This window comes from Lepeophtheirus salmonis, chromosome 7, assembly GCF_016086655.4.
Source record: "Lepeophtheirus salmonis chromosome 7, UVic_Lsal_1.4, whole genome shotgun sequence".
Classification (NCBI taxonomy): Eukaryota; Metazoa; Arthropoda; class Copepoda; order Siphonostomatoida; family Caligidae; genus Lepeophtheirus; species Lepeophtheirus salmonis.
This window is the reverse complement of record NC_052137.2, coordinates 35,399,559-35,419,161: the sequence shown is the minus strand read 5'-3', so window position 1 is coordinate 35,419,161 and position 19,603 is coordinate 35,399,559. Positions and strand designations below refer to the sequence as shown.

Below are 19,603 nucleotides of genomic sequence, written 5' to 3'. Positions count from 1 at the left end.
CTTACAACTTACATAATTTCGCAACAAATCCTCCAGGTTACTCTCGGTCTTTTATGAGCACACATGAATGTTCAAGTTTTTTTAATATAATTCCATCTAGTATGATAGGAATTTCTCTACTCGAGAAAAATATTGACCTCTAACTAAAGAAACGAAAATTCATTCTTCAGATGTCCAATTAAAAAAAAAAAAAAAAGTCCAGCTAAAAAAAATGTACACAATTTACATCACTATTTTGAAAAATGTTTTTGAAGAGAGCTGCTTAGATGTCCTAATTTTTCATCTCATAGCTATAAGATGAAGAAAATAAGGACACATTTAAATCCGCATATAGCAAGGTTATAATCAGGAATTACTCTGATGTCGATCCTCAATTCTACTCTGAGTCCAGCAAGAACATATGTACACTTATAAGTAAACAACAAATCCTCAGAATTACTCTTCTTCATTTATTTACTAGTGATTACTTTATACTTATTGTTCTCTCTTCAAGAATAAAATATTAATAATAACAGATTTGGAAAATGAAAAACCCTTTTCAGACTGCCAACCAGAAAAAGTCGTTCCCACTTTCTATGACATATTTTATACACCTCCTCCAGAAACAGAACAACGAAGCTGAATCAGGAATTTATATTGAAAAATAAGAAAATACATACTTTTAAAAAAAAGTCATTCAGGGTTAGTAATATGTCATTACAATATAATTTTTGTATTCATATAGTGACGTCAATTAGGTATGGAAACTCTCATAAATATTTTAGCCTCCAGAAAACATTTCAATTAATTAAATTGCAAGAAACTTCTTTGCGTATTTGAGCCACGTCCTTGAAATCGGCCATGCTTAAGCTTTAGCTGAAATGACGACAAATTTTATCAAGAACAATTGATATAACTTATATATCTGGGTTTTTTTTTCTATTTTCATCAAATATGCAGGTGTTTCTGCTAGTTGTTTTTATTGCTCTCTGATGTATATCATAATTCATATGCATTTACAGTATAAGATAATATTGGAATCAAATATAAGCGCTGCTATGTAAACATGAATTAACTCTCGCAGGCGTTTTGTATGTAGCATACGTGGATGACGGATTTATTTGTTTTTATTAGTGAGTGCTCTAGTGACTCAAAAACACATGGTTATCCCATCCTATTAAAAAAAATTCAAACTCTGTTTGTTATTCTTTCATACTTGAGGAGAGAACCCATCATATGAATTCATTTGAGTATTGAGTAATTACGTGTGAGATTGCTCATGAAAAAAAGAGAGTAATTTCTTGAGAAGTTATCTTTTATATTATTAAAGCAAAAAATTGCCTTTAGAGCACGTCATATGAATTGATATAAGCAGACATGTAAATCAGGTGTGCTTTTAAGCTGGCCCATTAATTTTTGCTCATAAAAGACCCTGAGGATTTTTTGCAGAGTTATAATTGTCCTTGTTCGACTTAGAGTAGAATTGGAGATTAAAATTGGAGTAATTCTAGCAAAAAATTTCCTTCCTCTCTTATCACAGCTGATTGTAGCTGATCTAATGAAGCGTCATGAGAATTATTAACACTTTTGGATATAAGTATTCTATAGTTAGATATGAGCGACCTCATCAAAAATACTAGATAAGGATTTCTTGAGGAGTTTTATTTTATATTATTAAAGTAAAATTTGTCCTTAGAACACGTCAAATGAATTGATATTAGTATTGAGGAGCTACGTGTGAGTGTGTCATATAAAACGATAGTAACACTGAGCATCTTTTGTGAAGTTATCTTTTATATTATTAAAGCAAAATTTGTCTATTAGGGGCTGCCTTATTACTCTGGGCAATGCCGGGTACTAACACTATTTATATTATAAGTAAATAACATTAATATTTTAGAGATCATTTTGATGTGTTTTATATGTATGCAAATAAATAATAATTCTGAAAATAATTTGAATATATTGAAAGATACAAGTGAGTGTCGGATCATATCAAAGTCGTCGTGGACTCACAGATGCTATATAACCTTTAAGAACGGAGTGAGAGCAAAAGAAAGAGTGAAAAAAAAAAAACTTTTCTATTCCTCTCTCTTTCTTCCTTCCTCTCTCCTCCACACCGACTTCCATATATTCATACAAACAAACACATTATATATATATACTTTTTCAATAATAACAGAAACGGCGCGAAAAAAAAGAAGGGAACAGCTGATATTTTCCCGTCATTCGGAAATACACATCCGAATGCGTAGCACCTGTATTTGTAAAGAAGAACAAATAATCTCACTTCAAATTTTGATATATCTTGAGACATCAAAGACGTTTTTGCTTTAGTCCAGAAAAGGATCCGGATTTGTAGAAAATAAGAAATACGTAAGTCAACTTTTATTTAGTTCCCTTCATTCATTTCACTTTAAGAAAGCAAAGGGAACTCTTTTTCTACGCCGCCTGTATTTTTTGAATACAACTTTACAAGAGGCGTTTATCTGGCCTGTTGTATAATAAGATAGTACATAGAGACGACTTAAACTAAAAAAAAAATTAGTAAATGGGTTCTTTGATAGTATTATATAATAATTGAAATATTAATTAAAAATAAAGTTGTACATAAACCACCTGAATTCAATGGCTTTTCAAAATAAATCTTCTTTTTTTTTTTTGACAAAGTGTATAAAGTTCAAGAAAACTAAACTCTTGAACATATTCCATTAAATAACAAGGACATTCAGCAAGAGGCACAAATTTTATCCTCGTAATCTAACGATTACACACTCTAACTATTTTTAAGCATCCGTTTTGGATGATGATACATTTAATCGTCATTCTTTGGGGGAAATAATATAATAAAAATAATAATTTAGGACCAGGTGCTTTCATTGTCAAAATGAAAGCAAGCAATTTCGGAAAAAAAAAATTTGAAGAGCCATCTGGGGTATTAATAAGAACGACAACGACAATAATAATACATCTGGAGTTTGCTTTTTCTTATTTTCATTTTTCAAGAAAAAAAAAATCAGTAAAAAGTTATTATTTGCCCATAGATTCACCAAAGTCAACTCTCCTCAGTTTAGTCACAAACGTAGTATAATAATTGAGAAAATAAGTAGTGTATTCCTTACTCTGATATTAATTTGGAATATATTTATTTAATATATATATGAGTGACATATGCATTTAGCAGCTCTTATATGAAAGCATCTGGTGTGGGTGCTGTTTTAGTATAGTATGCAACAGCTGTGTTAAAAAACTCTTCTTACAGCATTAAATATATAACATAGCTGTACCATATAGTAAAAAAAAACAGGGAATTAAAAAAGATTGGAACGAATACAAATAGATATTGAATTGATACTATGTATTTTCTGACTAATCAGAATTTTAGGGAATAAAAAAATATGATTGTCGGAGACACCTATAGACAAACATGTGTATATTATCTCGTTCACTTATTTTACAGGGTGTTCATCAGATGAGGAGTATAGTTAACAGTTGTTACATCCATTGATATGTGTACATGGATATATCTAAAGAGAACAACAGTAATAATTTGATAAAAATATGTATTATATCTGTTTCAGCATGCCTAATAACAACAGCATTTCTGGAGGTGGTGGAAACACGAGTGGCCAAGTCTCTAATAATAACCCTCTTCCACTCAAAGGGATAATCAAAACAGAAGAACCCTCCTCTCCTCCACATTTGGGGAATGAATCTCCAAAGAATAATGGTGAGCAACACATTCTGGGATTGAATGGAAGTGAGAATAATTTCATGATGGCAGACTCAGCGTCTGGGAATCCCTTTCCTTCAAGTAAAAATAAAGGTAATTAATGAACTTTCCTGTATAGCCCCCTTCCCTCTCTTTCCAAATGGTATGTCTTATTCTGGTTAAGTAAATACATCATTAAGTTTACCATAGAAAGGAAAAGAAAAAAACATTAAAAATTTGTCAAAAACAAAAGTAATTATAAAGTCTGTGAGCAACAGCTTTATATATATATTTAAATAAAATGCTCAATTCAATATATATTATATACATTTTTAATAACTTATTTTGTTACCACGAAGCAATAGTGTAGCTAGGGGCTTTCATGTTCTTAATGGGGGTGCTTCAAAGTCTTTTAAAACGTGACGCCATTTTGTCAAAAGAGTTTTGTTTTTTATAGAAATTTATTTTATATTATGTATATGTAAAATATTTTTAATTTGATCCCCATTGCCCTCAGCAATCACCTTGAGGCAAGGATCCAAAGGCTTTCTAAGCACCCTCTATAATACGAGTAACTACATAATAATAAATCTTCAATTTTATGATTGTTTGTGTCCTTCTAAATAATTATTTTTGATTTCGTTATCGATAGTTTTTTTCATTCATTTCTACGATAAAAAGATTTTATTTAATCGAGGGAAAAAAAGTCATTTTTTTATATGTCTATACCTGGGACCTAGATAGGTATATATTATGTATTTGTTAAGTTATTAATATAAATATGTTGCTTAGCTTAAATGACAAAACCAAGATAAGTGACTTCAAAACCAGCCATCTGTTTATGATTATAAATATATATATATTTGCTATCGTTGTCAAATACACTTGGTGGTACTATACACGAAGGGAAAAGAAAAAAAAAGGGGGGAATGGTAGTCACTAAAAAAGAACACGGTTTTTGGAGGAGGGGGGATAATTTTTTTTTTTTCCATTTTGTTTTTTTCAAGTGCAAATTGAATGATTATATATAATAAATATAATCATTATTATTTTTAAAAAACTAAGGTGCTTTTCTTTTTAGAAAGGGATTGAATGGAGAACATATTTTAAGATGTACTCCAATTTTGTAGTTTGATGAGAAAGAGCAGTCCTATAACATCAAAATGATTCCAATTAAGTCTCACTGGAGCACCATTTTTAATATTTATCAATAACATGTTCATGATAGTTTTGCACAAATGTTATTTTTTTAATAAAATATAATTAAACCCCTTTGCCCTTGATATTAATTTGTGGCAAACATTTTTGAACTCAATTTACTCTGAGTGGAGTTATGTTCCACTGAATTTCGAGAATCCTTCGACAAGGGCCACACTTTAAGACAATTTCAAAAATTTAGACATAAGGTCGATTTTTGGTAAAGCCACGACTAAAGTAAAGCAATGCCTCATTGGCCTATGGAACTTTTCCAATTATAAGAATTGTTTGTCATTGAGTCTTTAAGTAGACTTTTGGGGGATTATTGGACAATAAGGCATAGTTTTTTTTTTTTTTTTTTTTAGAAAAAGACCCTGACTAAAAAATTCAAAATCCGTGATGACAATATCAAAAATTTCCAAAAAGTGTGTACACTCGACTTGACATACGGCGTTACCTTACTAATACAAAAATGTAAACTGTATTTTTTTATAGCTGTTTGTGTTCAAGACGTTGATTGGCTGAATTAGAATTAGCCCTCGTTAATCTGTGAACCTTTTACCCAATTTTTGAATAAAAGTTCAATAGTTGGAAAGAATTAGCCCACTACTAATTGATTTTGTGTGGCGTTATCTCACTAACACACAGATGTACACTCTTTTTTTTTTTTTTTATAACTGTCAATTTTTTGTTACTTTTTCCTAATCAATGTTCTGAACGTTGATTGGTAGATTTATAATTAGACTTTGTTAGACTGTGAGCCCTATTCAACAGTTATTGGATAATAGCTTCATAGTTGGAAGGGATTGGCTGACTACCTAGTATTTTTGGAGCTTTTTTTTTTTTTTGGGGGGGGTTCTTTTCGAAAGAAAGGTTGCGTGATGATACAATAAAGGTAGAGGGAGAATTGATCATTTTTATTATTTAGATATCAAAAGAAAATTAATGTAAAATACAACAGAATGTTCGTTCATAAATTAATGCCTTCCGTTACATATATATAAGATTAAATACATGTATATGTATTTAACTAAAAAAATCTGTGTATAATAGGTTTTCGATAATGGTATCGATGGCCATTACAATCCTAAATGGCTGGGATTAATGATGACGGCATTTGTTTTAAATTGGTTTTTTTTTTTTTCTCCTCTCCCCTTCTTTTTCTTCTTCTTCTTCTTCTTCTTATTTTTACTGTTTCCTTTTTTCCTTCTTTTTTCAATGTTCTTCTCATCTGTTTTGCATCAGAGTCTTAAAAAAACTCTCACAGATTGTATATAGAGCTCCATCCTTTCTCACTTGAGTGAGTGATGATTGTCGAGGAAACAGTCTTTAAATTATGGAAAGGAATTATGTAGGTACTTATTTACATATGCAGTTAGGTTTTCTTTTTATTGCTGAACATAAACGGCACATGGCATGTTTGTCGTACTAATTAATTATGAACTAATAAGAAAGCCTCTTGATTACTCCCTTGGGGCTTATGTCTATTTTTCTTCCTCTGTTTCCTATCGTTTTTTTAAGCAATGCCATATGAAAACCTTCTAAATAGGTCCCTTACAAATAATGAGCATGATAATACAATGGTTTTCAACCTTTTTAATATACTTTCCATACAGATACTCTTCTTAAAAGTTTTCTAGAAAAACAATAATAATGGGGACTTATTTAATACAACAAATGTTTTTCTTTTTTCAAACCCTCATACCAGAGCCCATCTTATATCTTGGTGAGCCATTTGGTTATCAAAGATCATTTAATGCATTTTATTTATAAAAAAATGTTTACAGCAAATGAAATGTGTAATTCATTGGCTCTCAGGTTCATTGAGATACGTACTTCATAGATAGTCTCCTAAAGTTATTTTTCTTCTCAAAAAAAAATTGGACTTATCTAATAAAACAAATCATTTCTTTTTTCAAACTTTCCTTACTGAACCAATAGGTTTTTTATCATATGTTTTTAGAAACTTTTTATAACGTATCATAATAAAAAAAAGTTTACAGCATATGAAAAAGTATAATTCATTGGCTCTCAAGTTTATTCAGATACTTGAACCACAGACTATAAAGTTTTATATTAAACAACTATAATTTGGACTTATCCATAAATGAAAAAATTCAATCCCTAATTTTCTGGAGCCCATGGGTGGTCCATCTTATATATTTTAAATATGGATAGTTTTTGAGCCACTTTAGTCTTTCAAATTATAATTTAGCAAATAAAACTTATGCTTTTTGTCCGTCCTTCAGTTTCTAAGAGTGGCCCATTTTAGATTTTGTATGACACTTGTACTAAAAATTCTTGAATATTATATTGTGGTTATAAATAGTATAATTAAAAGATTAATAATTTAGATTCATATAATAAAACAATTACCTTATTATGGAAGACCACTTTGCAGTAAAAACAGTGGTCCATCATATTTTTGAGAGTCACTGATCTAATTCATCCTTCAATGTCCTTCTTTTATGTTAAAATCCTTTTAATAAAAAAAAATTGATCCTGAATTACAAAAAATATAAGACATGACATAAAACGGTTCTAATTCACTACGTATTATTATTATTTTTTTTTTTTTTGCTTGATAATAATAATAATTTATTAATGAAATATACCTATGTAAGAAGTTTAAGACGGATAAGTTTAATATCATTTAAAAATAAATTAAAATACATTAAATTGATACAAGTAAGATTACGTGGTGTGTTCCTTTATATATATGTAAATATACTTTTTAATCGCAGGTGTTTTAAATGGGACATTAAATATAAACAAATACATATTCTGAAGCTACTTTTTTCTGTAGATTAGAAACAATTCAGAAATTTAGGGATACTAATTATTAAAAGAACTAAACAAATCAAGAAAAAGATGAAGTAATTGAATAAATAAAATAACAAATATATTGTATATATGTGTAAAGAGTGTGACTTCTATTTTACAACCATCACGAGTTTTCTTTAAAAAAATTCTCCTAAACTAAAATTTCAATTTAATAAAAACGTATGACACATGAAAGCTGAATATAAAAAAAATGAATTATTATTCAATATAATTAATTACCTTTGGTGTCAATAATGACCTCGACTTGACCTCGGAAACAGGAGCAGGTCTTAATGGTAGTCTCATTTGCCAGATTCAAGAACTCCTCCCAGATCCTGGACATCAACTCAAATTTTGTGTTGTTTTTTGTTTATTCCTCAACTGTGTCCTACACAAATAAGTGATTGGGGTTGATTTCCAGTGAGTTTGGAGGCCAAACACTGGGTCCAACAAATTTAAAAAATTTAATCTCACCTTGTGATCAGCACCCCGAAGTGTGGATTCATACTCCCCTCCAGACTCTTCCAGCTCCTTCCTGACTCTCCAGACAAAGGATCTGTCCAGTTTTAAGAAGTTCGCAAAAATCAACAGTATCTTACATGGTGGAAATTGCAACCATGACACACTGCCTTTTCCACAATTGTGGAGTCTATTATTCGTTGATCCATGCCTTTTTTTTTAAACTGACGCCAAACACTTTTGGCTAGCCCTCAAAACAACAAACAACGTCCTACATCCGCATGTGTAGCGGGTGCAGGTGCACAAGGTCTGTTGTTAAATAACGGCCACGCACTATATATACAGGCTCATGTAAAAACGGTTGGGTTTTTTTTGTCAAAATCGTTCACAACACTTTTGAAAGTTTTTTAATATTTCTTAATGTCTATGTTTATTGATTTTAATAGTTTCAAAAATATTTATTTTGCCACTTTTGATGAAATGGATATTTTTTATCAAATTATCTACATTTTTATTGGCTAAAAAAAGAAGTTTGAGATGTAATAGGTCGACTTTTCGAAAAACTCATCTTGTAGAACTACAAATAATCTGCCATAAATAAATCCTAAAAAATTGGTCCTTCCTATGTATTTAAAAAGGAATAATAGTAACTATGCAAACGCTATGCCTGTACTGTGTATACTGCGTACTGATTTGAAGTCCGAGAAGAAATATGATTAATTTACTTTAAATATGATTTAAAGAACAATTTAAGACAGAACTATTAAAAAATAAATTTGAAATCGATTGGTAAATTCTAAAGAATAGAGAGAAAAATTTAGAAAACTTGTAAAATGACATTCAAAATATAAATAAATTCTTTTGTTATATAAATAACTTCAGGTTTTTTTTTGTATTTTTTAGCCAATAAAAAATTGAAAATTGGTTATAAAATATCGATTTTCTCATAAAAAGACTGAATCATTATCTTAAAGCTCTCAAAATCGATAAAAATAGACAAGAATAAATATTTAGCAGCTTTCAAAGGCTTTACGAACCATTTCAACGAAAAAATCATGTTTTTATCAAGTGTGTAAAGGTTCCTTAATTGGTGCAAATTTAATCCATTAATCTGTCATCTGATTTACCCACAAAAATATATAGAAAGGGTGAACAAAAAAATCACACATACAATCATCATGTATAAATTAAGGATGATGGTGGAAGAAGCTCTTTACAATGAAGAGAGGACGGCGTTGCAAATTCACTTGAGCCGAGGTGACTTGATATCATTAAATATTCGATCTGGAAGTTTTGTAGGAGTGGTTGCTGTAAAAAAAAGCGTAGAGGGGGCCGTCAAAGTTCAGCAAAGACACAAAGCATCAAAAATGTTTTATTAAAAATTTATCGGAACACCTAATGGTCAATGTCCAAAAAATTGTAGTACATTTGTACGCAAAATCATTGAATTGTCATTTGCGACGAGGAAAAATGGGATATGGATCAATCAAAACAGGCAAAGTAATATAATTTTGGCTAAAACTTGTCAACAAACTCCCATGGACGAAAAAGTGATCCCATGTACAGTCAACAGCCGATCTTTGATGGTCTGGGTCGGAGTTTCAAGCTCAGAGATAAGATTCATTTGGTTTTTCTACCGGTCTTTGTAAGAAGTAGAAAGACTACATCCAAAAATTTTGGAACCTTCTTTTCTTCCTTGGTAGCATTCCTCAGATAACAAGAAAATCATCTTCCTGCAAGATGAAGCTCCAATTCATACTGGTAGAAAATCTTAGGAATGAAGAAATAAAAATAAAAAAATAAACAATTCCAGTTTGCGAAAAAATCGATAGTGTATTCTTTGAGTTTAGATGAAGATTCCTATGAGAATTTGGTATCTCTCCGCAGCATGCTCATTGCTCGGATGTATTGGCTAACAACAGCAATTATAAGTAATTAATGTAAAATAATCTCAGAAATATGTTCCAAATCTTTTATTTCTACGGTTTCCTGAATATAATTATCCCTGAATAATAAAATAATACTTCATTTTTTTTAATGTGCCTTTAATTGGTTAGTTGGAGTTGCACAGATTAAGTATATGTAAACATTTTAGTATTGTGTGAAGTCCATATACATAATGTATATTTCTTTTTCTAGGAATCACCTGGGCTCAAACCTACGAATATTAAGTTCAAGAGAATAGTTTCTCCCAAGAGCCTTGTCCATGAGCTAGGGCATTTCCATGATACTACTTTAAAACTTATTAATAACCCTGTATATATAAGTAAATCATTTAGTTAATTTAATTTTTTTTTTTTAAATAGTATCCCAAAATGTCTCATTTCTAAGCTAAAGACGAAGAAAATATTGATTTGTCTATATTAATTGTCCCATTTAAAACACTTGTGATCAAAAAGTGTATCTATTATTTTTTTAATAGTTAAGTGAATAAAACTTAAGTTTGACAACAACAAAAGAAACACACACACACACGCACGCACGTACGCACATACCTGCAGAACATGAAAAACGATGGAAAAAGTTAACTGTATAATATGGGAACTTTCTAACTATCTACATACATAACCACATAAATACATTAAGTCCTATAATTCTAAAACATACATAAATTGTGTGTATGTGTTCTTAATAGGTCTCACAAGCAAGCTCCCCAATAAATCATGAACGAGTACCCTCTTGTATGTGTGTGAAAGAGAGTATTTGTGTGAAGTGGCTGAAGAAGTTGTTTTGATATTTGTTTTGATGTTATTTGCCAAAATTTAAAGCCCATCATTATCCATATTAAAAGGGCTTATTTATGCACTTTTACATTATTTAAATAGTTTAAGTACAAGGGTTAATCTCTCGAGATCCCGGGATTTCTCGGGGTTTCCTGAGAAATCCTGCATTTAATTATGTACCGGGGTTTTCAAAAGTCTTTGCACTTTTTGTGACGTAACAAGCCATGCTCATGATGGAGATCTTGGTGAAGTTTGACAGGTTTATTGCAAATACTTACAGCAATTGAACATATTTCAAAATAATTTAATCAAGGTCAGTGCCATTGGTTTCATTTACAGGCTCCAGGCGGTTCCTGAAAGCCTTGCACTCGTTGATGATATACTTCTTCATCAGAGACTTTGAGGTAATAAATATTATTGTGGCGATTTATGCAAGCATCAGAATCTACATGTGACCAGATGCAGTATACCAGAGAATATAGGTCTGTCCTTGGAGAGGGGCGAAGTTATTCAGCCAAAAGAACATGTAATCGGTGAACTAGGACTTCACCTTCATAGCGGACTGAGCAGGCTTCCATCTTGTTGAAAGAAAAACTTCGCGGTGATCTTAAATACCTATGGTTTGATCTGTGTCTCTAAAATCGCCAAGTAGTCCACGACAGTCAGCTTGTCTTTTGGGAATCCCACTGGCAGTATCTTGTCCCCTATAGATGCTACAACTTCTAATATCATCAATGAAGGCAGTTGTTTGGTGGTTGAGACCTTCCTGAGATCATAGTTGGCCTTGTTGAAGCAAATGACTCCATCTTTCTGCAAAAGTGCTATTCACTTACTAAATAATTTACTAATTTCCCCCACCCCCGTAATATCAGCTAGTGGAGCAATAAAAACAAACCATTCTTGGGGATTGTGAATATATATATATATGGAGAAACTATAATAAACGAACCCAATAGCGTGGGCAAAGTATATGTTAGACTAAAGCTACCAGAAATCTGGATGAAAAAAATACTATATCCACAAGTGAATTTTCGGTAGGGTACATTTCCTTTTACGAAGCATATAAAGACAGAGGAAAGTTGTATAGTTCAGTCATCCAAGCATTCGCTCTGTGCCCTCATCTAAAAATACTTGGACAATTTGTATTTATAAATATGAAGGGCCTTAAAAAGAAAGTCAACCTATCTATCGGCCATCATTATTCTTTTTGGATTAGCTAAGAGAAGAAATTTGCTCCAAAAAACAAAGACACTTTAATTTGGACTCCTAAATTCGAAGATATATAGTGCAAAAAAAACTTACATAGAGAGAGCCAATTAGAATAGAAAATTTTATAGCCCATTTAATACAAGGGGGGTGTTGGAAAAGTTTCTGACCTCAACGTGATCATGGCAGCAACACTCATATATATAAGCTCGTTACATAGATACAATAGCAAGATACGCTGTTTTTAGTAAAAAATACCGAGATTCTATGGACAGTTATGAGATTTTACCTCTCACATGGTGAGGTTGATAGCCTCTGAATCGGAATGTCATTTGAAAAATTCAAAACATAGTGTAAATATTTTTAGGAAGCTTCATCGTTCATCGTTAACTTTATAGTAGATATTTAATTTAATGTTTTTTTGGAACATTATGGATCTTTTGATTTCCTATTTCAGTACTGTTCAGTGAATAATTCATATTTTTTTAGAATTTTCTACAAGTAAGGCATAACACGAGGATGAAAGAATACATCAATCTCTAGAGGTCTCATTTTAAACTAAAATGTTTAACTTTATTTGTATAGTGCAATCCTCTAGTTATTTATTTAATTTATTTGTAAATTTATGTAATAGTAAGGCTGTCAAAAAATATCAATAACATAAGGTATTACTACATTGTGGTATTGATACTAATAGAAAATATTGATACGTATTAAAAATGGTTTTGTGAAAAAATTTGAATGTGCAAGTTAATTGAAGGAGTTAATTTCTACGCGCGGAATGCACTCATTTCTGCTTATCTATAGATCCCATAGGTCCTATGTAGAGAAGTTAAAATGTACGGATTTTTAATTGATCAGGGATAAAATTATACAATCGTATCCTTATAACCTACATAAATTAGAATGCTCGCATTTCGCCTTTCTAATCCTATTTCGTATAACTTTATTATAAGAGAATGAAAAATGAGTGTACTCGGAATGTAAAAATTAACCCATCCTATTAATTTGTGCAGGTTGTACGATCGTATTATATGATTAGAGTTGTGTGGTTTGTAATGAAAAAAGTACTTTTAAGTATTAGAAAAAGGAAAAACGGTTGTTGTATGAGCTTTTCTTCTTTTCTTTTTTGTTCATTATTTAATCGGTTACAAACTACTCAACCCTATCTATGATACTTTAATAAGTATTGATATATCATAATAATAAGAATCGCTTGATATTGTATAGTCTCATGATACAATACAAAACTATGTAATAGTAATTTTAAAAAAGAACACATTTACAAAAAGAAAATATTTATAACAAATATCAATTGAAAAAAAAAAGATTCTTAAATTATTTAAAAAAAAATGAAAGTTAAAAAGAAAAGGGATCCTTTTTATCTATCTTTGACCCAGGACCTGGACACGCAAAATACAAATATATTAATTTCCAAACTTTTGTATATCCAAGAATGAGCATTCCAAATTATAAAAGGGCTCACTACCATGACAATAATTTTTTTTCAAAAAATAGCAACGCTTGAAATTATATTTTATTTTTAAAAAGACTATTTATTTATTTCTCAGGAGGGAGGGCCCTTATTTTTTTAGATGTTCTGAATATGAGATCGTTAGTGTCTCAAAACTTTCATTTTAGTCTATAGATAATATTATTTGCTAACTTTGAACTTTTTTGAAAGATACTAGAGGTATCTTAAAGGCCTTAAAGTTTTCTAAAAAATCACTTTTTTAGAAAAAAAAATGCATTTTTGTTTTGATATCATAGTTAAAGTACATAAAATGGATTTTTATGTACTTTAACAAATTTAGATAAACAAAATTTCTACCAAAAATATGTATAATTTTTTATAAGAATTCCGTATCTACGTTTCCAATAAGTGTTCGGACATGAATCGTAGCTTTCCACCTATCTCTCTGTTCTGTAGCGTATTACGGCCAAAAAATTTGTACAAATATTGTTTACTTATATAAGCAAAAAAGTGTAAATTTGAATGACATTGCTGAGCTTAATTAGCAAAAAAATAACTCTATAACTACATTTTCTAAAATATGTCGGATTTTTTTGGTAAAATGAAAAAATTTCACAAAATAAATTTTGTATGAGTCATTTTTATTATAAAAATAACATTTTAGGTCATTTATGGCAATGGAGAACAACAGACTAAACAATATAAAATAATATAATAAACAAATATTATTTTACTATTAGTAAGTTTCAGATCAAAAAGTTGTATTTATTTTATCAGTCAAGAACCAGAACATTGATCAATTTCCTTTTAATAGAAACATGATTCGCTGAAAAAGAACAGAGTTTCAACGAGCAAGAGGGATTAAAATCAATTGAATGTTTTTTAAAGTAATAAATATTACACATATATATTTAAAAATTCAAATGGAACAACAATTTTAACCAAAAATATTTTATAACGTCGTATAAACCTCATTTATTTTGATAGTATGGCGAAATATCCTTGAGGCAAAATGTCCTGGGGCAAATTAACTAAGGCGAAATTACCTTGTGCCACAATTTATAATGTGGTCATAATTCTCATGTTTTAGTAGTATAAAGTTTCAATTATGTTTATACTTATATTACAATTGAGGCAGGGGCGCGCCCACCCGTCCCCTCCTCGTCATTACTCAAGTAACTGCATACATGCATGCCTGACCGAGAATTGAATATTTACTTATACAACTATAAAGTTTATATATATCAAATAAATCGTTTAAAATGAAACTATTAAGTATGTCCATTAATATGTGATTATTCTGTAATAGACGTAACGTCTGAATCACAACACTCATGATGTATACAGCTGTTTATTATTGCATATACATAATGATTGAATTGCTATTACGATATATATTTATGCTAGGTTTTTGTATCTTGGGTGGACTTAAATATATATAAATCTTTTTATACTTAGTTGATGATCGGGAAATGTTGAAAAACAATGAACCTCTTCGAATTGGACTAACAAAGCCTACCACTGCTTTTCATACCAGAACTTCAACACCCACTGCTACACAAAGAGTATCTCCTAGACTCGGGAGTCCAGGTCTTTACAATGAGTCTTTTCCATTGGATTTAGCTGAACATCGAATTTTATACAAGATAAAAAGGTTTTTGTCTACTCTGGTTCAATTTGGTACGGAGATCAATGTTGAGACTGGGGATAAAGTGAAGGAGCTTATTTTCAACCTTGTCGTAAGTTTACTAATTAATACAATAAGTACTTGCATATTAGATAAAATCTGGGTAAAAGGAGTTGATTATCATTTATATCTATTTTTTAAGGCATCCACAATATCCATCAATGAATTTCATCAAGTCCTACAAGAAGTCACGAATTTCCCTCTACGACCCTTTGTTCTTCCCTTTCTTAAATCGAATATGCCTTTACTTATTCGGGACGTATCTCGAATTTGGGCCTCTTTTACAAATGAAGAAATGGTTCCACCCAAATCTCTGTTACAATATATTCGATCCCAACCCAACTTAATATTTGATCTTCAAGGTATGGAAGAATCTGCAGTTTTTAATTTCTTGCACTCCGTGTGCTTATAATTCCAGGGAGTCAGTCATCAGCAGAAATCAATGATATCTTCAATTCAGAAGCAAATTTATATGCGACAAATAGTGGTCGAAAGCGGCGGGGGTCGTCTTCATCCTCTGTGGATGAAAGTAATGACTTATTATCACCTCTTAAACGTGCATGCAAGTCCGGTAAGTTAATTTGCCCATTTACGATTAAGTTTTATAACACACTGGCTTATATATTAGGACCTTCACATCGACGGCAGCAACATTGGGTCTATCCCCAGCAGCAGCAGTGGAGACCCACAGATGGCTTTAGTATGCACTCTATGAACAATAATGGTAATCTCAGTACTAATAATAGTAATAACAGCGGCAATAGCAACGCAGGTAATAGTGGGGCCTCTAACACGGCCACGATTCAGAGCAATAACTGTGAAGCGGATGATGAGTGGAAGAACATTTATGTTGTAAGTCTCTCTTCTTTTTTTTTTCCTTTCCCGAACTCTTTTTTTATATCCTTTTAACTTTTCAGATGCTGAACTGTATATTGGGAATGGTCGAGAAAACAAAGAGAGCTCTTTCCATTCTCCAGCAAAGGAACATTACTAATAATAAACCCCACCAATACTCTCATTCCTTGAGTGGAATGACTCGATCTAATTTCAGTAACAGTTCTCTATACAACAATAGCAGCAACAGCAGTAATGGGAATCCATCAGTGAATAATAATAACACGATGGAGGTCCTGGGTCGGTATCACCCTTATTATTCTCAACCTGTTGGAGATTTTTTGGCCAACACACTACGCAATACAGAGGATCGTGTGGTTGAAGTGAGGCGAAGAGCTGAAGAAGCTGTTAATGAAGTATTTTATCCATTAGTTTCTATGAACGAATTAATGATTGACCTTCTTCTTAGGTCAAACGAATCGCCCTATCAGAGTTGCAAAGAGTTGTCTGCTTCGATGAGAGACGCCCAATGGAGTCTGTTGTACCAGGAGAGAGGATCAAAACGGAGAAGTTAATTTCGGAGCAGGGTTTACTCCGGAATAAAGTTGGTTTCTTTATTAATCCAGATGAGCCCAAACTGGATAAAGACGATGCAGATGGATCAACCTCTATGTCTCGGGTATAATTATTGCTGTTGTCATTTTGTACTTGATGTTGAATGTTAGAATATTGTACAATCTACAATTTTAGTCAAACTGTTGGAATTGTGGACGAAGCGCGAGTGAGACATGCTCTGGATGTAATCAAGCACGCTACTGTAGTCAGTTTTGCCAGTTGAAGGATTGGGAGAGTCATCATAGGGTTTGCGGATTAAAAACTGGACTTTCGAATATCATGAAGCAGTCCTCTGAGGAAGCAAATATTCGAACTATTATAACGGAGACAGAAGAGTTGGGAAATGGAGGATCCAGTCCTACAAATATTCCTAGCAAGTCAGTCAAGAACGAGAAAAATAGAGGGGATGAAAATGAAAGTAAAAAGATCGAAGAGAGAAAAAATAATAAATCACCTTAAAAAATATGTATTATTGTTTTTTGTTAAAAATGTTTGTGTGTGTATTTCATTGTAATTTTGTGTGTACGTGTCTCCCTTATATCATCATCATCATCTACCTATATTGAGATTGATACTACCCAGACCCTCATCATATACGTATATTTATAACTTATCCTCCTCGTTATGTATACATTCATATATATTATAAGCTATTTACAAATATTGCATAATTATTGAAAGAATCTCAATATTATTCGCCCTTTGATATATGTCGGGTTCATATTTGGTTATTCCAAGAAGGAGTACCCTATATGGTCATTGCATAAATACCACCAAAATTCATCTTCAGGGTGGGGATTTTCAATCGGGAAAATTTAAGGATAATATATATTACAATTATTTTCCCTAAATTAATTCAGCAATAATTCCATAGTAAAGTAAATCCCTCAAACCAACGCCCTTGAGCTTCAACTACAGCCTACAAGCTGGCCCTGAACCTGTCACAAGACTTGAATGGGAACTTATTATCACTGTTACCAACTGCCTAAGAAATGTAAGCCGCAAGGAGTCGACAGTGTTTATGAGCAAGTTTATTTGACATCCCACACAAGGCCATCCGCAGGCTTATATTTCTTTTTCTTTTTTTGGGGAGGGGGGCTGGAGGGCTTGGTTTTTGGATTTTAATTTTAAAAACAAAAATTCAAAAATCCATAGCTATTCAAAGAAAATTAATATTTTTGAAAAAAAAATTTAAAATTTAAATTTTTTGGAAATTTCTTTAGATATTTTTTTTATAGAAATTTGGATACATGGGGAAGGGCTACCGCCCCTCCACCAGAGACCCTGAGTACGCCCCTGTAGTAGTCCAAAGGGCTTCAGATCTGGACAGCTTAGAGTCCACATTTCCTTTGTCCAAAATATAAAGCTCTTATAAATAATGATTTTTCCCGAATAAATCCGGTTTCAATTACCCAATTAAGACAAACTACACCTAATTAAAATTCTAGCATAACATTGGATCGGTAAACATCAATTTAACCTCTCTAGTATAATTATCTATGGAGTTATTAGCCTCCATGGGAGTGCGTCTGGTACGAAGCCACACTGTAATAGCCGCACGGGGTTTGTATTTGGAGGATATCTCAAGGATTTTGTATTTTTACTTAACACATGGTCTGAAAGTCCCGGGCTTAACAAGGAAAGCAATATTTTTTTTTTCGCTTTTACACTTTTCAAGCCATTGTTTAGCTTAAAGGATATTTTTCCCCATCAAAAAGCAGTGTAAAATTAAAAGAATAACTTTTTTTCATCCAATGTTTTGAAAACAACAAAAGTAGCGTCAGACAAAACCCAGGAACACTAAGAAACTAATGAACAAATTTCATGAAATTTTGACAGCAGTCTTTTGAAGATTGCTACTAACTGAAATTGAAGTGAATTTAAAAAAAAAAGTAATAGCGCCATCCCTATGCGAATCCCGAGTTTTTCTATCCCAAGTGTTTTACAGTTTAGTTTGATAAATTTGATGAGCACAATTTCATAAACATAGATCTTATGGTTGCTGCGATATTTAGGTCTCAACCTGTTCCGGATTTGAAATCCCCAGCCCGTAAATATATTGTTTTAATTAGAAGAAAGTCTTTCCCGAATTGCCTATCAATTTTTTTATACATGCATACAAAAGTTGTACATAATTTATTTATTATACTTTACTAATATGATATCTATAAATATGTTATTATTATACTTAATCCTTGTTATCTCTACATATCCATGTAGATGGTGAATAAATGTAAATGTAGTCTCTCATAAAAAGTAACTCATCATGGAAGGTCACGTTTGACTGGATACTACATACTAAGAACTGATGCCCATTGGGCTCTAGGTAATTTTGCCTCGACGAGATTTTTATGACATATTCTCCCCTTTTTTTGTTTTGATATTTCCGGTTCGAACTTTACTGTTGTATCAAAGAAAAGAAGAAAAAAAAGAAAAAATGTAGTGATGAAATACTTTATAAATAATAATAAGGAAGGAAATGTTTACTTTTTATACTTTATAAGGAGTAAGGAATCGTGAATCTGGGATCCTGAGACTATTACGAAAGGACTCATTGGACTCAAAAAATCTCAAGACCTAAGAAAATTCATATGATGAACCAATTTCGATTTATTTGTACACCAGCGTAATACCCGGTATTGCCCGGAGTAATTAAGCGTAGACCTAAAGACTACTTTTTCTTTAATAAGTCCCAAGGTAATCAATCACCAGTGTTACCCTCCACTTTTCGTGAGCACAATCGCACGTATCTACTCAATACTTATATCCATTCATACGGTTCATTCTGTCCTCATGAATAAAAGAATAATAATTAAAGTTTGAAAAACAAGACTTAATATCTAAGGATGACGCATTAGTACTTTAGTCTTAAGAGTACTCACTAATAAAAATAA

At 31.5% G+C, this 19,603-nt stretch overlaps 1 protein-coding gene across 2 annotated transcripts; it reads left to right on the top strand.

Moving 5' to 3' along the window:
• Positions 1-1,108: 1,108 nt before the first annotated feature.
• On the top strand, positions 1,109-18,578 carry LOC121121669 (protein CBFA2T1). Of its 2 annotated transcripts, XM_040716635.2 has the most exons (10): positions 2,217-2,355; positions 3,440-3,492; positions 3,561-3,805; positions 15,032-15,312; positions 15,403-15,622; positions 15,679-15,831; positions 15,889-16,112; positions 16,178-16,510; positions 16,564-16,773; positions 16,845-18,578. In XM_040716635.2, the coding sequence occupies exons 3-10, from the start codon at positions 3,562-3,564 to the stop codon at positions 17,166-17,168; spliced, it is 1,989 nt and encodes a 662-aa protein (XP_040572569.1). In that variant the 5' UTR covers positions 2,217-2,355; positions 3,440-3,492; position 3,561; the 3' UTR covers positions 17,169-18,578. The 2 variants fall into 2 exon arrangements, with proteins under 2 accessions (XP_040572568.1, XP_040572569.1); XM_040716634.2 differs by lacking the exon at positions 3,440-3,492 and having other exon boundaries at positions 1,109-2,355.
• The last annotated feature ends 1,025 nt before the right edge of the window (positions 18,579-19,603 follow it).